This window comes from Trypanosoma conorhini, assembly GCF_003719485.1.
Source record: "Trypanosoma conorhini strain 025E chromosome Unknown Tco_14.4_contig_00527, whole genome shotgun sequence".
NCBI lineage: Eukaryota > Euglenozoa > Kinetoplastea > Trypanosomatida > Trypanosomatidae > Trypanosoma > Trypanosoma conorhini.
The window spans coordinates 1-13,408 of NW_021704618.1; the positions used below are offsets into that span (position 1 = coordinate 1).

A 13,408-nucleotide genomic window follows, 5' to 3' on the forward strand; every position below is an offset into this window, starting at 1 on the left:
ACGCAACCAACCACACCACCACCACCACACACACACACACAAATACATACATAAGTTGGTTTTGACTAGTGTCTGTTCATACTTAGTGCTTATTTTTGTTATTGGGCATTGGAATCCGGTGTCAAGTAATGACAGCTCTTTCTCGTTATGCCTTTAAAGTAGATTACTACGATTCACAGGCAAACCTCACTCGTCAGTATTTGCTCCTTTACTTTACCGAAGACGCAACGATTGAAATGCATGACCTTAAAATAAAGAGAGTTTTTCTTAAACGTTGTGCCTATCCATCATTAAGCACACAGGAACTATTTATTGGAGCAACCGTGTGTATTTTCGCCCGATCCTTAAAGCTTGTGGATTATGGAGATGAAGCAACAAGGAAGCACTTTTCGGCAGCTCTGGGTGAGTTTATTCTGATCATTACTGAGGAGGGTTTTTCTGCAGCTGGAGATATTGTGGACAAAATTATCTCCAAGGACTTAAGGATAACTAATATTCGACTAGTGGAGTTGCCAGGAAATATGTGTTCGCAATTTGGTATTTCTAAAAGATGCATTGTCATACTAGTCAAGGGATCGGAAGCATCTGACAAAGTGGTTCTATTAAATGAGGCATTTCCAAATACGACTATTGTCTTATCCAATCCCACGGACGTGAGTGCATGCTCTGACGTTGCCTTCAGCCCTGGGAAAACAACTGCGGTGATGAAAAACTGTTCCGTTTGTGTCATCAAGCCTCACGCCATAACAAGTGGCTACCAGGGTGCAATTCTCCAGCGCTTGATTGATGAAGGCTTTCATATTAGTGCGCTGGCGATGTACACCCTAACCTTGGCTGACGCGGAAGATTTTCTTGAGGTGTATAATGGTGTGGTGCCGGAATATAAGAGACTTGTGGAGCAAATGTCAAGCGGCCCTTGTTGGGCAATAGAAGTGTGTGCTGAAAATGCGGTGACTGCGCTTCGGGCTGTATGTGGGCCACATGACCCTGAGGTTTGTCACGTGTTATTTCCTCACACTATTCGTTCAAAATATGGCGTTGATCGCTCTCGGAACTCGGTGCATTGTACAGACTTAGAAGAAGACGCACCTCTGGAGTCTGAATTCTTTTTTTCACTGCTTCAGAATCTATAGTCACGTTTTTTTCCCCCCTTTCAAAGGTCGGTGACACTAGGTCTTGCAACGAAAAACAATCCAACAAGTGAAGGAAAGTCTGCTTCCACAATTCTCTGCAGGAAAGGTGTGTGTACGTGGCAATGTATAATGTTTGATGTTTTATGTAGTATACTTCTGTGTATTCTTATGCCATCGATGCTGTGTCGATTTGAAGATTGTGTTTTGGTGTCGACCAGCTCCATACTCCCAATAAATCATTTAGTATGTATTTTCCCCTGTTTTTCATTTTTTTTACTTTTCCTTCCTTTCTTCTTTCCTTTCTCTCTCTTTGATCTCACGCAATGTCGCGAAGTAGCATTGGAAAAAAAAACAGGAGAAAACAACAACAACATATAACACCAACTGCGAGCAAAGGAAGAGGAAAGAAAGAAATACTGTAATAAGTGGTTTTCGTTACAAAAAAAGAAGGAAAAATGATTCAGCCTCAACTGATTTTGCTTCGAGAGGGAACTGATACTTCCCAAGGCAAACCGCAGTTGATCAGCAATATTAACGCATGCATGAATGTGGTTGATACTGTCAAGACAACTCTTGGACCATGTGGAATGGACAAGCTTATTCACAACGGCCGCGATGTGAGCATCTCCAATGATGGAGCGACCATCATGAACCTGTTGGAAGTGATTCACCCCGCGGCTAAGAGCCTGGTGGATATTGCCATGTCGCAAGACCATGAGGTCGGTGATGGAACGACCTCCGTCGTTGTTCTGGCGGGAGAACTACTCAAGGAGGCGAAATCGTGCGTGGAAGATGGTATGTCTCCTCAGGTGATTATCAAGGCTTTTCGCGTTGCTCTCTCCGTTGCAATGAAAACTCTACAGGAACTTTGTGTTCCGTTTGATCCAAGTTCGGAAGAGGGCCGTAAAAATCTTGTGCGCTGTGCGGAAACTGCACTCAACTCAAAGCTCATCAACACGGAATGTCTCTTTTTTGCCAAAATGGCCACCGATGCGGTGCTGTCCCTCGACAGTGACTTAAACCTCGACATGATTGGCATCAAGAAGGTGCCTGGTGGCAGCATGCGCGAAAGCATTCTCGTTGATGGTGTGGCCTTCAAGAAGACATTTTCCTACGCTGGATTTGAGCAACAACGCAAAAAGTTTGAGAACCCAAAGGTGTTGTTGCTGAACGTCGAGCTAGAACTTAAGGCGGAGAAGGACAACGCCGAAGTGCGTGTGAAGGACCCGAAACAGTACCAATCTATTGTGGACGCGGAGTGGAAAATCATCTATGATAAAATGGAAAAATGCGCCGAGACTGGAGCGAAAATTGTTCTCTCCCGTCTTCCCATTGGTGACCTAGCAACGCAGTACTTTGCTGATCACGACATTTTCTGCGCGGGCCGCGTGAGCGCGGATGACATGGCTCGCGTCGCATTGGCCACAGGCGGGGTTGTACAGTCGACGGTGAGTAACATTCCTAAAGAGACTTTGGGAAGTTGCGCCCTTTTTGAGGAGCGTCAAGTAGGGACGGAGCGCTACAACTTCTTTACTGGTTGCAATAATGCCAAAACAGCCACGATCATTCTTCGTGGTGGGGCACAACAGTTTATTGATGAAGCAGATCGTTCCCTTCACGACGCCATCTGTATTGTGAAGCGTGCCTACAAGACAGGATCGGTGGTAGGTGGAGGCGGTGCCGTGGAAATGGAACTGAGCAAGGTCCTCCGCGAATATTCGCGTACTATCCGTGGAAAAGAGCAAATGGTGATTGGAGGATTTGCGCGGGCCTTGGAGGTGATTCCGCGCCAGTTGTCAGAGAATGCCGGACACGACAGCACCGACACGCTCAACAAACTTCGTCAAAAACACTATATGGCGGGAAACAGTGGTAAATGGTACGGAGTGGACATCATTAACGGTGGTGTTTGCGACACGTTTGAGCGTTTTGTTTGGGAGCCAACATTGGTAAAAAGGAATGCTATTCAAAGCGCTACCGAGGCGGCTTGCCTTATTCTTTCCATTGACGAGACCGTCACCAATCCAGAGTCCGAGGCCGGAAAGAAACAGGCGGCAGCTGCTCGCGGTGGTGGTGCTATGCCGATAAGTAAGGCTGGCATGGGCGGCATGTTTAAGGGCGCTCCAGGGGTGACAAAGCTGAAGGGCCGTGCTGGGCGATGAGAACATCGGCTTTGGATGTGTGCTTTTTTACGTTTAGATTTAATAAATAAAGGAGGCGAAGAGGGATTGCCTCTAACATATTTTAACCTGTCTTTTGATGCGCATATGTTCCATACATGCATGCACACAAATACATGTCTTTCCCTTCTTTTCTATGATTAGTGAGGAGGTGTTGAAGGTCGCGAGGTTTTCGTTTGTTTTTTTTTTTTTTGATATTTGCCCTTTGCCTTTTCCTTCTTTCTAGAGTTGTCCATGGTGTGTTCTTCTCTGTGCCCTTTTTTTTTCTCTCCTCATGTGTCTCCACTTTCTTTTCCTAAACGTTTTTTTTTTTTTCGTGTTTCTTTCCTGGCCTTCCTTTTACAACGCTTTTTCCTCCTGTACACGTCGCATGATGACCACCCCCGCGGTGTAGGCGCACCGACATCAGGCGAGGCATTTTTTTTTTCTGTGTGTGGGTGTTAGTGCTGTTTTTAAAGACTATTCCCTGTGGGGCTTTTGCTTGGCGGACCGAACAGGGCGAGGGAGCATCACAGCTGAAAAGGCAAGACGAAGGAGAAGGCATACACCACAAAAAAAAAGCGCCAACACCAACAGCCATAGTTGTGTTCCTCTCATCCTATTTTGGGAACTTCCACCTACAAGTAACGTAGTGCCAGCATTGCTCTCGCGCGTTCTCACGCATGTTGCGTCGGTCGCTCGTCACCTTTCCTTGGTGGAACTTTCAGACGGAGCACCGTCAGCGGTGTGTCATGATGTACGGTGGGGCACGCACGAAGAACACGCACAACGCCAATCATCGTGTTTTTATCAAGAAATACAAACGCAATGCATTTCCAAATAGAACACGACACCATTGGGCCGTCTCCATGACAGGTGTACTCGGTCAACGTCCGCGCCGAATGCCATGGCCGTATGACTTGACCTCGATGATCTTTAACCAGCCGCGGCAAGGGTCAGACAAGATTGGATATGTGGTGGGCACAAGCATGTTGAAGACGGCTGTGGTGGCCGCGAACCACATGGTGTACTACCCCAAGTTTAACCAACGTGTCTCGCGTACGAGCCGCTTCTTTGCCCACGACGAAGACTTGGCGTGCGTAGAAGGGGACCTGGTGCACATCAAGCAGTGTCGGAAGATATCCAAGTACAAGCACTACTATGTTTTTAGTATTTTGGAGCCAAACATTGAGGGCCGCGAGCGGCTAAAGTTAGGGCTAAAGGCTGTGCCACCTCCTCTGTTTGGATACCCCGTCTCTCGCCGAATTGTGAAGCTGAACCTGACAAATACGGAGGGTACCAAGGAGAAGCTTGCCGCGGTAATACAGGAGCATGTGCAGGATGCTTACAGATTTGCTGGACCCACTCCAGATCAGCCACGAAATCGTCTGACGGATTCTGCAACGTTTGACGATGCAAATAACATGATAGCACCCAATGCTGCAGCAACACAGACATCTCTGGAGGGTGAGGAAAGCTCAACGCTGTTGGGGGACAAAGAGGAGTACACGGAGGTGGAACAGGATACACGGAATAAGAAGGGTGATGACTACTGGATGAATCTGCAGCCCAAGGAGAAGTACGATTTCAAGGGTTTCAAAAAATCCCCTTAGATTATTTAGCGCATTACATTTCACGGTATGAATTGAGCAAAGCTCACAGCGTCTGGTAGCTGTGTTTTTTTGAAGCTCCCTCGATCAGTAACTTTATATACACATATATGTGTATATTCTCTCTGTGCGAGAATGTGCTTATCCCTCTCACCTCTCTCTCTCCTTTAATATAAACGAGACTTTTTAAATAATAATAATACAAATTATCTTTTTTTTTCTTCTGATTTCTATGCCGTTATGTGTAGAGAAAAGGTACAATAAAGGTCCAAAATCGTCTGGCTTACGCACACTAAACACGCACACGCACGTCTGTCCGGTAATAGGAAGATAAAGCTACGCCTTGTATCATGCCTGGATTTTCCTTTGAAAACGTGCAGCGAAACCTGAAACTGCAGCAGCAGGGCCTGCATCCTCCCAAAACACTCAAGACAGGAACGACGATTGTGGGGATTGTGTACAAGGATGGCGTAGTACTGGGTGCAGACACCCGGGCCACAGAAGGTAGTATTGTGGCGGACAAACGATGCAAAAAGATTCATTATATGGCACCCAACATTATGTGCTGTGGAGCAGGAACGGCGGCAGATACGGAGGCGGTGACAAATATGGTTTCCGCCAATTTGGCGCTGCATCGTCTTGATACAGGGAAACAGTCCCGGGTGCACGAGGCACTCACCCTGTTAAAGCGTCACCTGTACAGGTATCAAGGCTATGTCAGCGCCGCGTTGGTTCTTGGTGGCGTGGATGTAGAGGGCCCTTTTTTGGCGACGGTTGCGCCACATGGTAGCACCGATCGCCTTCCTTTTGTCTCCATGGGAAGTGGTAGCATCGCGGCCATGGCCGCACTGGAGTCCGGATACAAGGAGAATATGGCAGTTGAAGAGGCGAAGGAGCTGGTGGCCTCCGCCATCCGGAAGGGAATCTTCAATGATCCGTACAGCGGCACACAGGTGGATCTGTGCGTTATCACGAAAATGAAGACGGAGATGCTTATCGGGTACGATAAACCAAATGAGCGCAGGTACCCAAAACAGGATATTTGTTTCCCTCCAGGCACCACACCGGTGCTGCGGGAGGAGATACGGCGGTTGGTGACAATCACCGAAGTCGAGTGAAAATATGGGGCGCAATATTGCAGAGAAGAAGAAAAAGAAAAGAAAAGAAAAGAAAAGGGGAAGTAGACACCCCAAACCAAACGATGAAAGAAGGAAAAAAAAAAGAAAAATAACAGGTGAGCGAAAAAGGCAGGGATAGCATTGGGGTGGATGCATACCAAACTCCCCCTTCCCTCTACAAAGGAGGAGGAGGGGGATAGTGTGGGAAGTTCCCTCCAAAAACGTGCACCCTGCCGGAGTGACACCCCTCGAAGGAGGGGGTCCGTCAAAATGTGTCTACAGGTGCCGAGCGAGGAAAGAAGGAACGAGCAGTGCTTTGCTACTGTTGGAATTGCACCGGCACTCTGGCAGTCTGCTCACTGTTGATGATGTGACCAACGGAATGTCTCATCATACGTGAAACCCGCGTAATTTTTTTTTCTTTTTTTGGTTTGCTTTTGTGTTGGAGGGGGGAAAAACGAAGAAACAAAACTCATTTTCCTTCTCTTCTTCTCTTTCTCTTATTTTTTTTCTCCTGTTTCCATTCATTACCCCTCGCACGAGGTCGAGTGCGAATTCGTTTGGTTGTTTTATCACACTCACCTATCGGCTTATACATAGCGTGGCTGGGCAGCAGCAACGGCGGCCCAAGGGTTTGCTTGTCGGGTTAAAAGGGGAGAAGGTGGATTGCGGGAAGCGATATTGTCGTTGACCCCACGTCCGGTGCGGGGAGTGGCAATTATTTTTGAAAAATTGATGTCAATTTAGAACAGGACAGTCCTCTGTGCAAGCTGTGTGTGTTGCGCCTGTGAGGTTCCCTCCAGCAGAGCAAGGAGAGGCGGAGGGAACGCGTCGAGGCGCAGGTGTGTCCTGATGAAACATCGGCCCCAAGACGGTTGTAGCGCCGCCACTGGCGTCTCTCCCATTCCGCCTACTCGCTACAGTCCCTCTCCTCTGACGCCGAAGTGGGTGGAGGCCATTGGCGTCGTGTCGTTCGACCTGGAGCTAGGCCAGACCTTGACGCACCTGTTTCCCCCACTGCCACTATCGATCCCGCAGGAGACAGATTTGGCCTTCCTGTGTTTTCCGGACACCAACCACACGGAGTATGGCCACTCGCTACACCACTTCATATTTCCCATGAAGAAAAAAGACTATGACATCACACGAATAACGGTTGCCCGCATGCCACACTCGACGAAGTTGCGTTCTGTTGTCTTCAAAGGGTCGTCTGCCTCTTCTGCGTCGCATGGTGACGTGTGTGACGAGGAGTGCTTTTGCTCGGCTATTTATCTACAGCGAAAAGACGCAAGCAATGAGCGTGGTACCCAACAGAGGGCTCTTGTTTTGATTTCTGTATATGCGTTTCCTAAAATTTTTGAGACGATTCTTATGGCAGTGTATAGTCTTGTTTTGGAATCTTATGACGTTTCAGGAAAACTGGAGGCTTTATACTATGACATTGACTCTTGGCCAGTTCCATTACCGACACGGCTGTATACAGGACTACATCTGTTAGGCAAGTCGCTCCAAAGCTTTAGGACGCCGTACTATACAAGCGATCGACTAGGTTCTCATTGGCGCGAGGACGGTCTTGGTCGTGAAACAAAATGTTTTCTTGCACGGCGGCATTTGTTAGAAGCCTTGGAAAGTCCGCGTCCCGATCTCGCAGTCAGGCAGAAGCGCTTAGAACGCTCTCTGCATGGGCCTTCAGCCATCGAAGGTATGGGGGACTACATTGAGAAGCAGTTGGGGCTTCCCCTAGACGTCGCTGCATGGAGGCATTCGGACGTGTTGGCTGCGATTGAAGCCATTCGTATGCGCAAGTACGAAAAGGTTGATCTGATACCACCGACAGAGGAGGTTTCAGAGGGGAGTTTTGAAAAAGTTGTGAATGATGATGTGAGAAGTATTCTATACCGCTTTCCGCAGGGTTGTTGCGTAGCACCGGAGGTTGCTGTCATTCAAAATAAAGAACTTCGCCAATGTAGGCGGCTTGCAAAGCGGCTTCTCTCTGAACACAGTGATTCTGCGGTGGACGTCGATGAAAGCGATGCTGCAACCATGTTTTCAGAATTTGATGTTCAGTCCATTCTGTTGCCGCACTTAAACCGTCTCTGGAAGTTGTGGGAACTCCTCCTTACAGGGGAATCCCTTTGTGTCTTGGGCAGCAACTTGCGTCGCACGTCTGCTGCCTGTTTCTGCCTGGTTTCCCTCTTGGCGCCACTTCCGTTGAGTATCGTTCTTCGGCCCTATGTAACGATCAATAGCTCTGAGGTGGACCACATCTTGCCGCATTCGGGGTTTCATCGTCCTGTACTTCTTGGCGCCACAAACCCGTTTTTTCTACGTCACTGGATGAACTCGCCCCATGTTCTTTGCTTGGGGGCAGTGGATAGTGACGCGCTTCAGACCCACAAGACACTACCGCTTTCAAGTTTGAAGAGCCGTAAGTGTCAATTTGACGTTAAAACGCATATGTTTTCATCTAAACATTTTCTGATACGCACCGAAAAACATGTCTGGGACGTATGCGCAGCCAAGACATCCTCCGTCGGGATTCTGGCGTCGTCGACGACGGAATTGGCTTCGAGTAATGCGGAGGTCAATGTGGATCACGACAACTCAGTTAGGCAAACTTTTTACAAGTTGACAAAAGAGTTTCTGCTGCCCTTGGAGTGGGCTGTGGGAATTGAATTCGAGAAGAGTCGCAGTCTACTTGGCTTTTACGACGACGACGACGTTCCGTCGTCGGTTGAGATTTTTAAGGCTTTGGAACGCTGCAACGAGAAAAAGCTGCCGCTACACATGTTCAAGGGGCGCCGTGACATGTTCAAGGTTTACCAGAGGTTTATGAACACATCAACGTACAACTGCTGGCTTCGACAGAGGCTCTTCACCTTGAGGCGTGCTCTGCTGCTGCGGTCAAGTTCACTCGAAGCCGTGCTTCTTTTGGAGCCCGACCCTTGCCGACGTTGTCTGACCCTCATGAGTCTGCAGTACATGTTGGACGTTGAGCTGAAGAAGCCCCTGCTGGATGTTGTGCTTTTGAAGAAACTGCTCTATTTAACGAAAAATATGGAGGCCCTTCGCACATTATTGTCCACTGCAGACATTAACGAGGAAGGCGTCACTAATGTTAGTCTTTAGGGAGGCCTTGCCGTGGTTATCCTGCGATATATATATATTTTTTGCTTTCATTGTGAATCACTGAAATAGCGCATCTAGCATACACATATATATACTTTTATTCCCTCTGTGTATGCATAACTTCCTTTGTATAAATGCTCTTGTGTAAGCTGTGGCATGCTCGGCCGTATATACAATGGGGGCACTACTGTAAGTAAACGGTTTTTTTCTTCTTTCCTTTTTTACTGCTTTCTTTTTCTTCACTGTGGAGTTTTTTTTTTTTGCTTTAGCTCTTTTTCTTTTTTAGTTGTTGTTGGGTTTCCGCACAAGCTGTAGAAGGTCGTGCATACCACTGCCTTTCTTCTGGTGCCCATTCCAGAGTCGAGCTCTCGTTGTATCTCTGAGCAAATTATGAGCGCACGCCTGGCTAGATGTGACCCTCGTCTGCTGGACTTTGTTACCTGGGCCGTCCTAAAGGGCTGCCGCCTGTTTCAGCGCGTTCAAATAACACCTTTGGGACTGGTTGCCACAAGCACGATACCCGCGTATGATTTTGTGGCTGTTGTTCCAACCTCTGCGACCCTAAGTCTCCTCAACCTTGCGGAAGATGGGTCCTTTCCACTCAAAGTTTCACCACAAAATCACGGCGAGGAGCTGGCGTTTTGGCCCGATCTTACATATGGTTCGTTTGCATTCATTGGGTACCTTACCAAGGCCCTGCGGACCGGTAGTCCACGGGGGGTGCGGAGTTATTTGGACGTGCTACCCTTCGATCCGGGTATGGCCATTGGCAGCGTGGCAGATGCCGCGCAGACGACGAAGGGTTATTCAAAGATGATAGAGCCGCTCAAGAACGTTTGCAAATCGCAGGATGTCGAGTTTAATGTGACCTTTCGGCATGCTTATTGCCTTTTCCGCCGGCATGCCATTCCGTTCTGGAGCAACACCGAGGCGGGTAGCGGTGGTCATCCAGACTTCCAGCACTCGCCGTATGCTGAGGAGAGCTATGGGGACATTTTGGGAATGGTGCCGGTGCTGGATTTGGCGTTGCATTCGCCTGAGCCAAATGCATCGATTGGATACCCAGATGCTGACATGTTGCAGTGGCTAGCGCAGGAAAAAAAGGCGGGTATTCAAGTGGATAAAGGCTATTTTGTGATGCAGGCCCAGCGTGACATTCACAAGGGTGAAGTCATCACCGTGAATAAGAATGCCTACTTCAATTTTGACGATGCTACATTTAAGGCGTGGTTTGGCTACCCAAATGCTTCCCAGCTTCATCAGAGCGCTGAGACCGTCAGGGTGCCTACAGCGAGCTGTGACGATGTTCTGGAAGCAGGTAATCCGGAGCTTCCGGAGATGTAGCGAAGTAGGTAGGCGTAGCGGCGCTTCTCTGCATACGTCACGCACCGCTGTTTTTTTTTTGCCTTTTCGCGTTGCTATGATTCTGGATGCTATCTTTGTACTTTTTTTCCCCCTTCCTTTGCTTAGATTTGGAAACCAACGGGCAATGCGGAGTACTACTGTTTGTGGTGCGTAGGAGAGAGGACAGGTGACGGTTGCGTGTGTGTGTATGCGTGGTGTGTGGCGGTGCTTTTCACCATCCAACCTTCCTCTGCCTCGTATCCTGCTTATTGTTTTTGTTATTCTTTCCCACTTTTCTATTAATTGCCCTTTGCAGCGGAGCGGCGTAGTGCAGTGCAGCTGGTATCTTGGCTGGCGGCGCGGGCGGAGGGAAGTTGATCCTCACCAATGAAGAATGTGGAGTACAAGCTGGCACGCCTTGAGGAGCAGAATGCGTCGCTTCGGCAAAAGCTGCGACACCAGGAGAATGAGATCAGTCGGCTCTCCGTGCGTGAGTCGCAACTGAAGGAGACGCGGCGGATGCCTCTGCTCCAGAAGCGTCTTGACGCGGCACTCACTGAGCGCGAGGAACTCGAGTCTCGCCTTGCCGAGGCACGCGGCAGTGAGGCGAGGCTCTTGGACGAAGTCAACCTCCTGCGGATGTTCGTCAAACTGGGCGAGAACCCGGAACTCGCGGAGACGGCGCGCCAGTGCGTCAATCATCAGCGTATCCAAGAGGAGCTGAAGGCGCTGGGTGAGCAGCTAGGCTGTATCGCGACCGAACGGGAGGAGTACAAGAAGCGGGCAATTCTTTCCTGTGAAGAGGCAGAGTACTACCGTGCTCAGCTAAATGCGTCATGTGATGAGAAAAGTAAGTTAGAGACCTACATAAAAAAGCTGCTTGCCGAACAGACGATGCCATCAACGGTAGCTCCCTCGTCTGGTTGCGGGGTGGTGAAGGGATCTTCTTCCTGTGGTGTGGACGCAGCGGCGGGAAAAGAAAAGCTTGATATAGATGACATGCAGCAGCTACGGCGAAGTCTTGAAGAGGAAAGGGCCCGCAGCGAAGCTCTGCAAGAGACTATAGATGCATTATACGAACAGCAACGGAGGCAACGGCGCTCCGGTTCGAAAGAGTGCCGAATTGTTGGTCCTCCAACCCTCAGCAACGAAAACGACGACGCTTGGCAGGGTGCAGCGGATACAAGCATACCTGCCTTGCGGCAGCAACTTGCCTATGCGGAGGGTGAATGTAGGTTGGTAATGAACAGATGGCGTGCGCTTAGAGAACAAAACAAGAAGCTGCTCTCGCGTATTGCGGAAGTCGAGCTCGCGGAGGCCACGGGCCGCGGTCAACTTCATCGACTTTCAATAAAGTGTGAACAATTGAGACGTGAACTTGTATTTGTTCGACAAGCGCGATCCCTGGCTCCCCATCATCAGGAAGAGCCAAGACGCGATGAGGGTTTCAAAGCCGGGATCGGCTTGGCACAGTGAGAAGCGCCAGTTTTTCTCGTTGCAATGTCGTATTCACTCTTGTTTTATACTTTCTACCATCTAATGACGTTGGGTTCACTGTGCAACACCCAAAAACGGCAACACATCACTAGAACATGATATTATTATTATTATTATTATTATTATTTATTCTTGCCTTTAATTATTCTTTCCAGCCCTTTTCTGGGTAGTAACAACAGTGTAGCCGAGGCAGCAGGTAAGGGAATCGAGTAGTGCGGAGGGCAAGTAAACAAACAAGCAAAGGAGGATGTCGCAGCTGTGGGTGAAGCGCGCCAAGGCGGAGGTCTCACGACACTCTCGCCTCCTAGAAACGATTAATCGTGTCTTCCCTATGCCGTTTGAGGAGCGGCGTTCGCGTGTGGGCATGGTGACGTATGGTACCTATCGATGGTTTCGCTACTTTCCCTTCTTACTTGTCCCAGTCGTGGTGGTTGGGGCCATTTTGGAAACCCGCGATATTCCTCAAGAACACGTTTTTACTTCGCTGCATTTGTGGCTGGCAGACCACGGCATGTTTCGGCATGACACGGTGAAGGCGCTTAACCCGGCTTTTGAGGATGAGCGACGGGCAATAGAATGGAAGGCCAACGATCGCAAGTGGAGATTTACAGGCATTGACATGCTTTCGGAGAAGGAGTTGAGGGAGTTTGCGGCAATCAATATTCAGCGGCAAAATCTGTCATCGTCGCGGTAAATCGCATGCTGCAGTTTGTTTGCTTGTTTTTTGTTTTTTTCGGGATACTCACCGGAATGCCCGACGTCTCACCTCAGTTTTGTTTTGTTTTTGCTTTCGTGCTGTGTTGTCGGTGCTTTTTTTTTCTTCGCTTGCTTGGCTTCTGTAGCAGTGCCACTGCAAGATGACAAGTTTGAAACTACGCCACGCGTATCACGCTTTTTGCGACGGTCAAGTTGCAGTTTGCCGCGTCTTTTTTTTCTTTCTTTCTTTTCTTACTGTTTTTTACGCTTTGCTGATGGTTTCAGAGGGAATTGCACTACCATGGGAAAGGAACAGGCCAACATCAAGGGTTGCCGCTTCCGCGTGTCTCTCGCCCTTCCGGTGGGTGCGGTGGTCAACTGCGCTGACAACACGGGCGCCAAGAACCTTTACATCATCTCCGTGAAGGGCTACCACGGCCGCCTGAACCGTCTGCCGTCGGCCGCCCTTGGCGACATCGTCATGGCTTCCGTGAAGAAGGGCAAGCCAGAGCTGCGTCGCAAGGTGCTGAACGCGGTTATCATTCGCCAGCGCAAGAGCTGGCGCCGCAAGGACGGCACCGTCATTTACTTCGAGGACAACGCCGGCGTGATTGTGAACCCCAAGGGCGAAATGAAGGGTTCCGGTATCGCTGGGCCCGTCGCGAAGGAGGCAGCTGACCTCTGGCCGAAGATTTCGTCCCACGCCCCGGCTATTGTGTAAT

General features: G+C 49.2%; 9 protein-coding genes across 9 annotated transcripts, besides 13 other annotated features; all 9 read left to right on the forward strand.

Annotated features, from left to right (window-relative positions):
• Window positions 1-5: 5 nt before the first annotated feature.
• Window positions 6-51: a microsatellite.
• A 77-nt stretch (window positions 52-128) lies between these two features.
• Window positions 129-1,133, forward strand: Tco025E_07125 (putative nucleoside diphosphate kinase; the record flags this gene model as incomplete). Its single annotated transcript, XM_029373992.1, has 1 exon — window positions 129-1,133. The coding sequence occupies one exon, from the start codon at window positions 129-131 to the stop codon at window positions 1,131-1,133; it is 1,005 nt and encodes a 334-aa protein (XP_029225871.1).
• Window positions 1,134-1,394: 261 nt separating this feature from the next.
• Window positions 1,395-1,412: a microsatellite.
• Window positions 1,413-1,437: a microsatellite.
• Window positions 1,438-1,493: 56 nt separating this feature from the next.
• Window positions 1,494-1,518: a microsatellite.
• Window positions 1,519-1,588: 70 nt separating this feature from the next.
• On the forward strand, window positions 1,589-3,295 carry Tco025E_07126 (T-complex protein 1 subunit eta; the record flags this gene model as incomplete). The annotated part of the gene is made up of 1 exon (XM_029373993.1): window positions 1,589-3,295. The coding sequence occupies one exon, from the start codon at window positions 1,589-1,591 to the stop codon at window positions 3,293-3,295; it is 1,707 nt and encodes a 568-aa protein (XP_029225872.1).
• A 187-nt stretch (window positions 3,296-3,482) lies between these two features.
• Window positions 3,483-3,506: a microsatellite.
• A 469-nt stretch (window positions 3,507-3,975) lies between these two features.
• On the forward strand, window positions 3,976-4,905 carry Tco025E_07127 (putative 30S Ribosomal protein S17; the record flags this gene model as incomplete). The annotated part of the gene is made up of 1 exon (XM_029373994.1): window positions 3,976-4,905. One exon carries the CDS (start codon window positions 3,976-3,978, stop codon window positions 4,903-4,905), a length of 930 nt encoding a protein of 309 aa, XP_029225873.1.
• Window positions 4,906-5,252: 347 nt separating this feature from the next.
• On the forward strand, window positions 5,253-6,020 carry Tco025E_07128 (putative proteasome beta 2 subunit; the record flags this gene model as incomplete). The annotated part of the gene is made up of 1 exon (XM_029373995.1): window positions 5,253-6,020. One exon carries the CDS (start codon window positions 5,253-5,255, stop codon window positions 6,018-6,020), a length of 768 nt encoding a protein of 255 aa, XP_029225874.1.
• Window positions 6,021-6,052: 32 nt separating this feature from the next.
• Window positions 6,053-6,077: a microsatellite.
• A 354-nt stretch (window positions 6,078-6,431) lies between these two features.
• Window positions 6,432-6,465: a microsatellite.
• A 407-nt stretch (window positions 6,466-6,872) lies between these two features.
• On the forward strand, window positions 6,873-9,149 carry Tco025E_07129 (protein DENND6A-like; the record flags this gene model as incomplete). Its single annotated transcript, XM_029373996.1, has 1 exon — window positions 6,873-9,149. The coding sequence occupies one exon, from the start codon at window positions 6,873-6,875 to the stop codon at window positions 9,147-9,149; it is 2,277 nt and encodes a 758-aa protein (XP_029225875.1).
• Window positions 9,150-9,400: 251 nt separating this feature from the next.
• Window positions 9,401-9,443: a microsatellite.
• Window positions 9,444-9,539: 96 nt separating this feature from the next.
• Window positions 9,540-10,493, forward strand: Tco025E_07130 (uncharacterized protein; the record flags this gene model as incomplete). Its single annotated transcript, XM_029373997.1, has 1 exon — window positions 9,540-10,493. The coding sequence occupies one exon, from the start codon at window positions 9,540-9,542 to the stop codon at window positions 10,491-10,493; it is 954 nt and encodes a 317-aa protein (XP_029225876.1).
• Window positions 10,494-10,688: 195 nt separating this feature from the next.
• Window positions 10,689-10,715: a microsatellite.
• A 165-nt stretch (window positions 10,716-10,880) lies between these two features.
• On the forward strand, window positions 10,881-11,969 carry Tco025E_07131 (uncharacterized protein; the record flags this gene model as incomplete). The annotated part of the gene is made up of 1 exon (XM_029373998.1): window positions 10,881-11,969. One exon carries the CDS (start codon window positions 10,881-10,883, stop codon window positions 11,967-11,969), a length of 1,089 nt encoding a protein of 362 aa, XP_029225877.1.
• A 120-nt stretch (window positions 11,970-12,089) lies between these two features.
• Window positions 12,090-12,117: a microsatellite.
• A 120-nt stretch (window positions 12,118-12,237) lies between these two features.
• Window positions 12,238-12,684, forward strand: Tco025E_07132 (uncharacterized protein; the record flags this gene model as incomplete). Its single annotated transcript, XM_029373999.1, has 1 exon — window positions 12,238-12,684. The coding sequence occupies one exon, from the start codon at window positions 12,238-12,240 to the stop codon at window positions 12,682-12,684; it is 447 nt and encodes a 148-aa protein (XP_029225878.1).
• A 13-nt stretch (window positions 12,685-12,697) lies between these two features.
• Window positions 12,698-12,724: a microsatellite.
• A 36-nt stretch (window positions 12,725-12,760) lies between these two features.
• Window positions 12,761-12,812: a microsatellite.
• Window positions 12,813-12,917: 105 nt separating this feature from the next.
• Window positions 12,918-12,949: a microsatellite.
• A 38-nt stretch (window positions 12,950-12,987) lies between these two features.
• Tco025E_07133 (60S ribosomal protein L23) lies at window positions 12,988-13,407 on the forward strand (the record flags this gene model as incomplete). Its single annotated transcript, XM_029374000.1, has 1 exon — window positions 12,988-13,407. The coding sequence occupies one exon, from the start codon at window positions 12,988-12,990 to the stop codon at window positions 13,405-13,407; it is 420 nt and encodes a 139-aa protein (XP_029225879.1).
• Between the last annotated feature and the right edge of the window lies 1 nt (window position 13,408).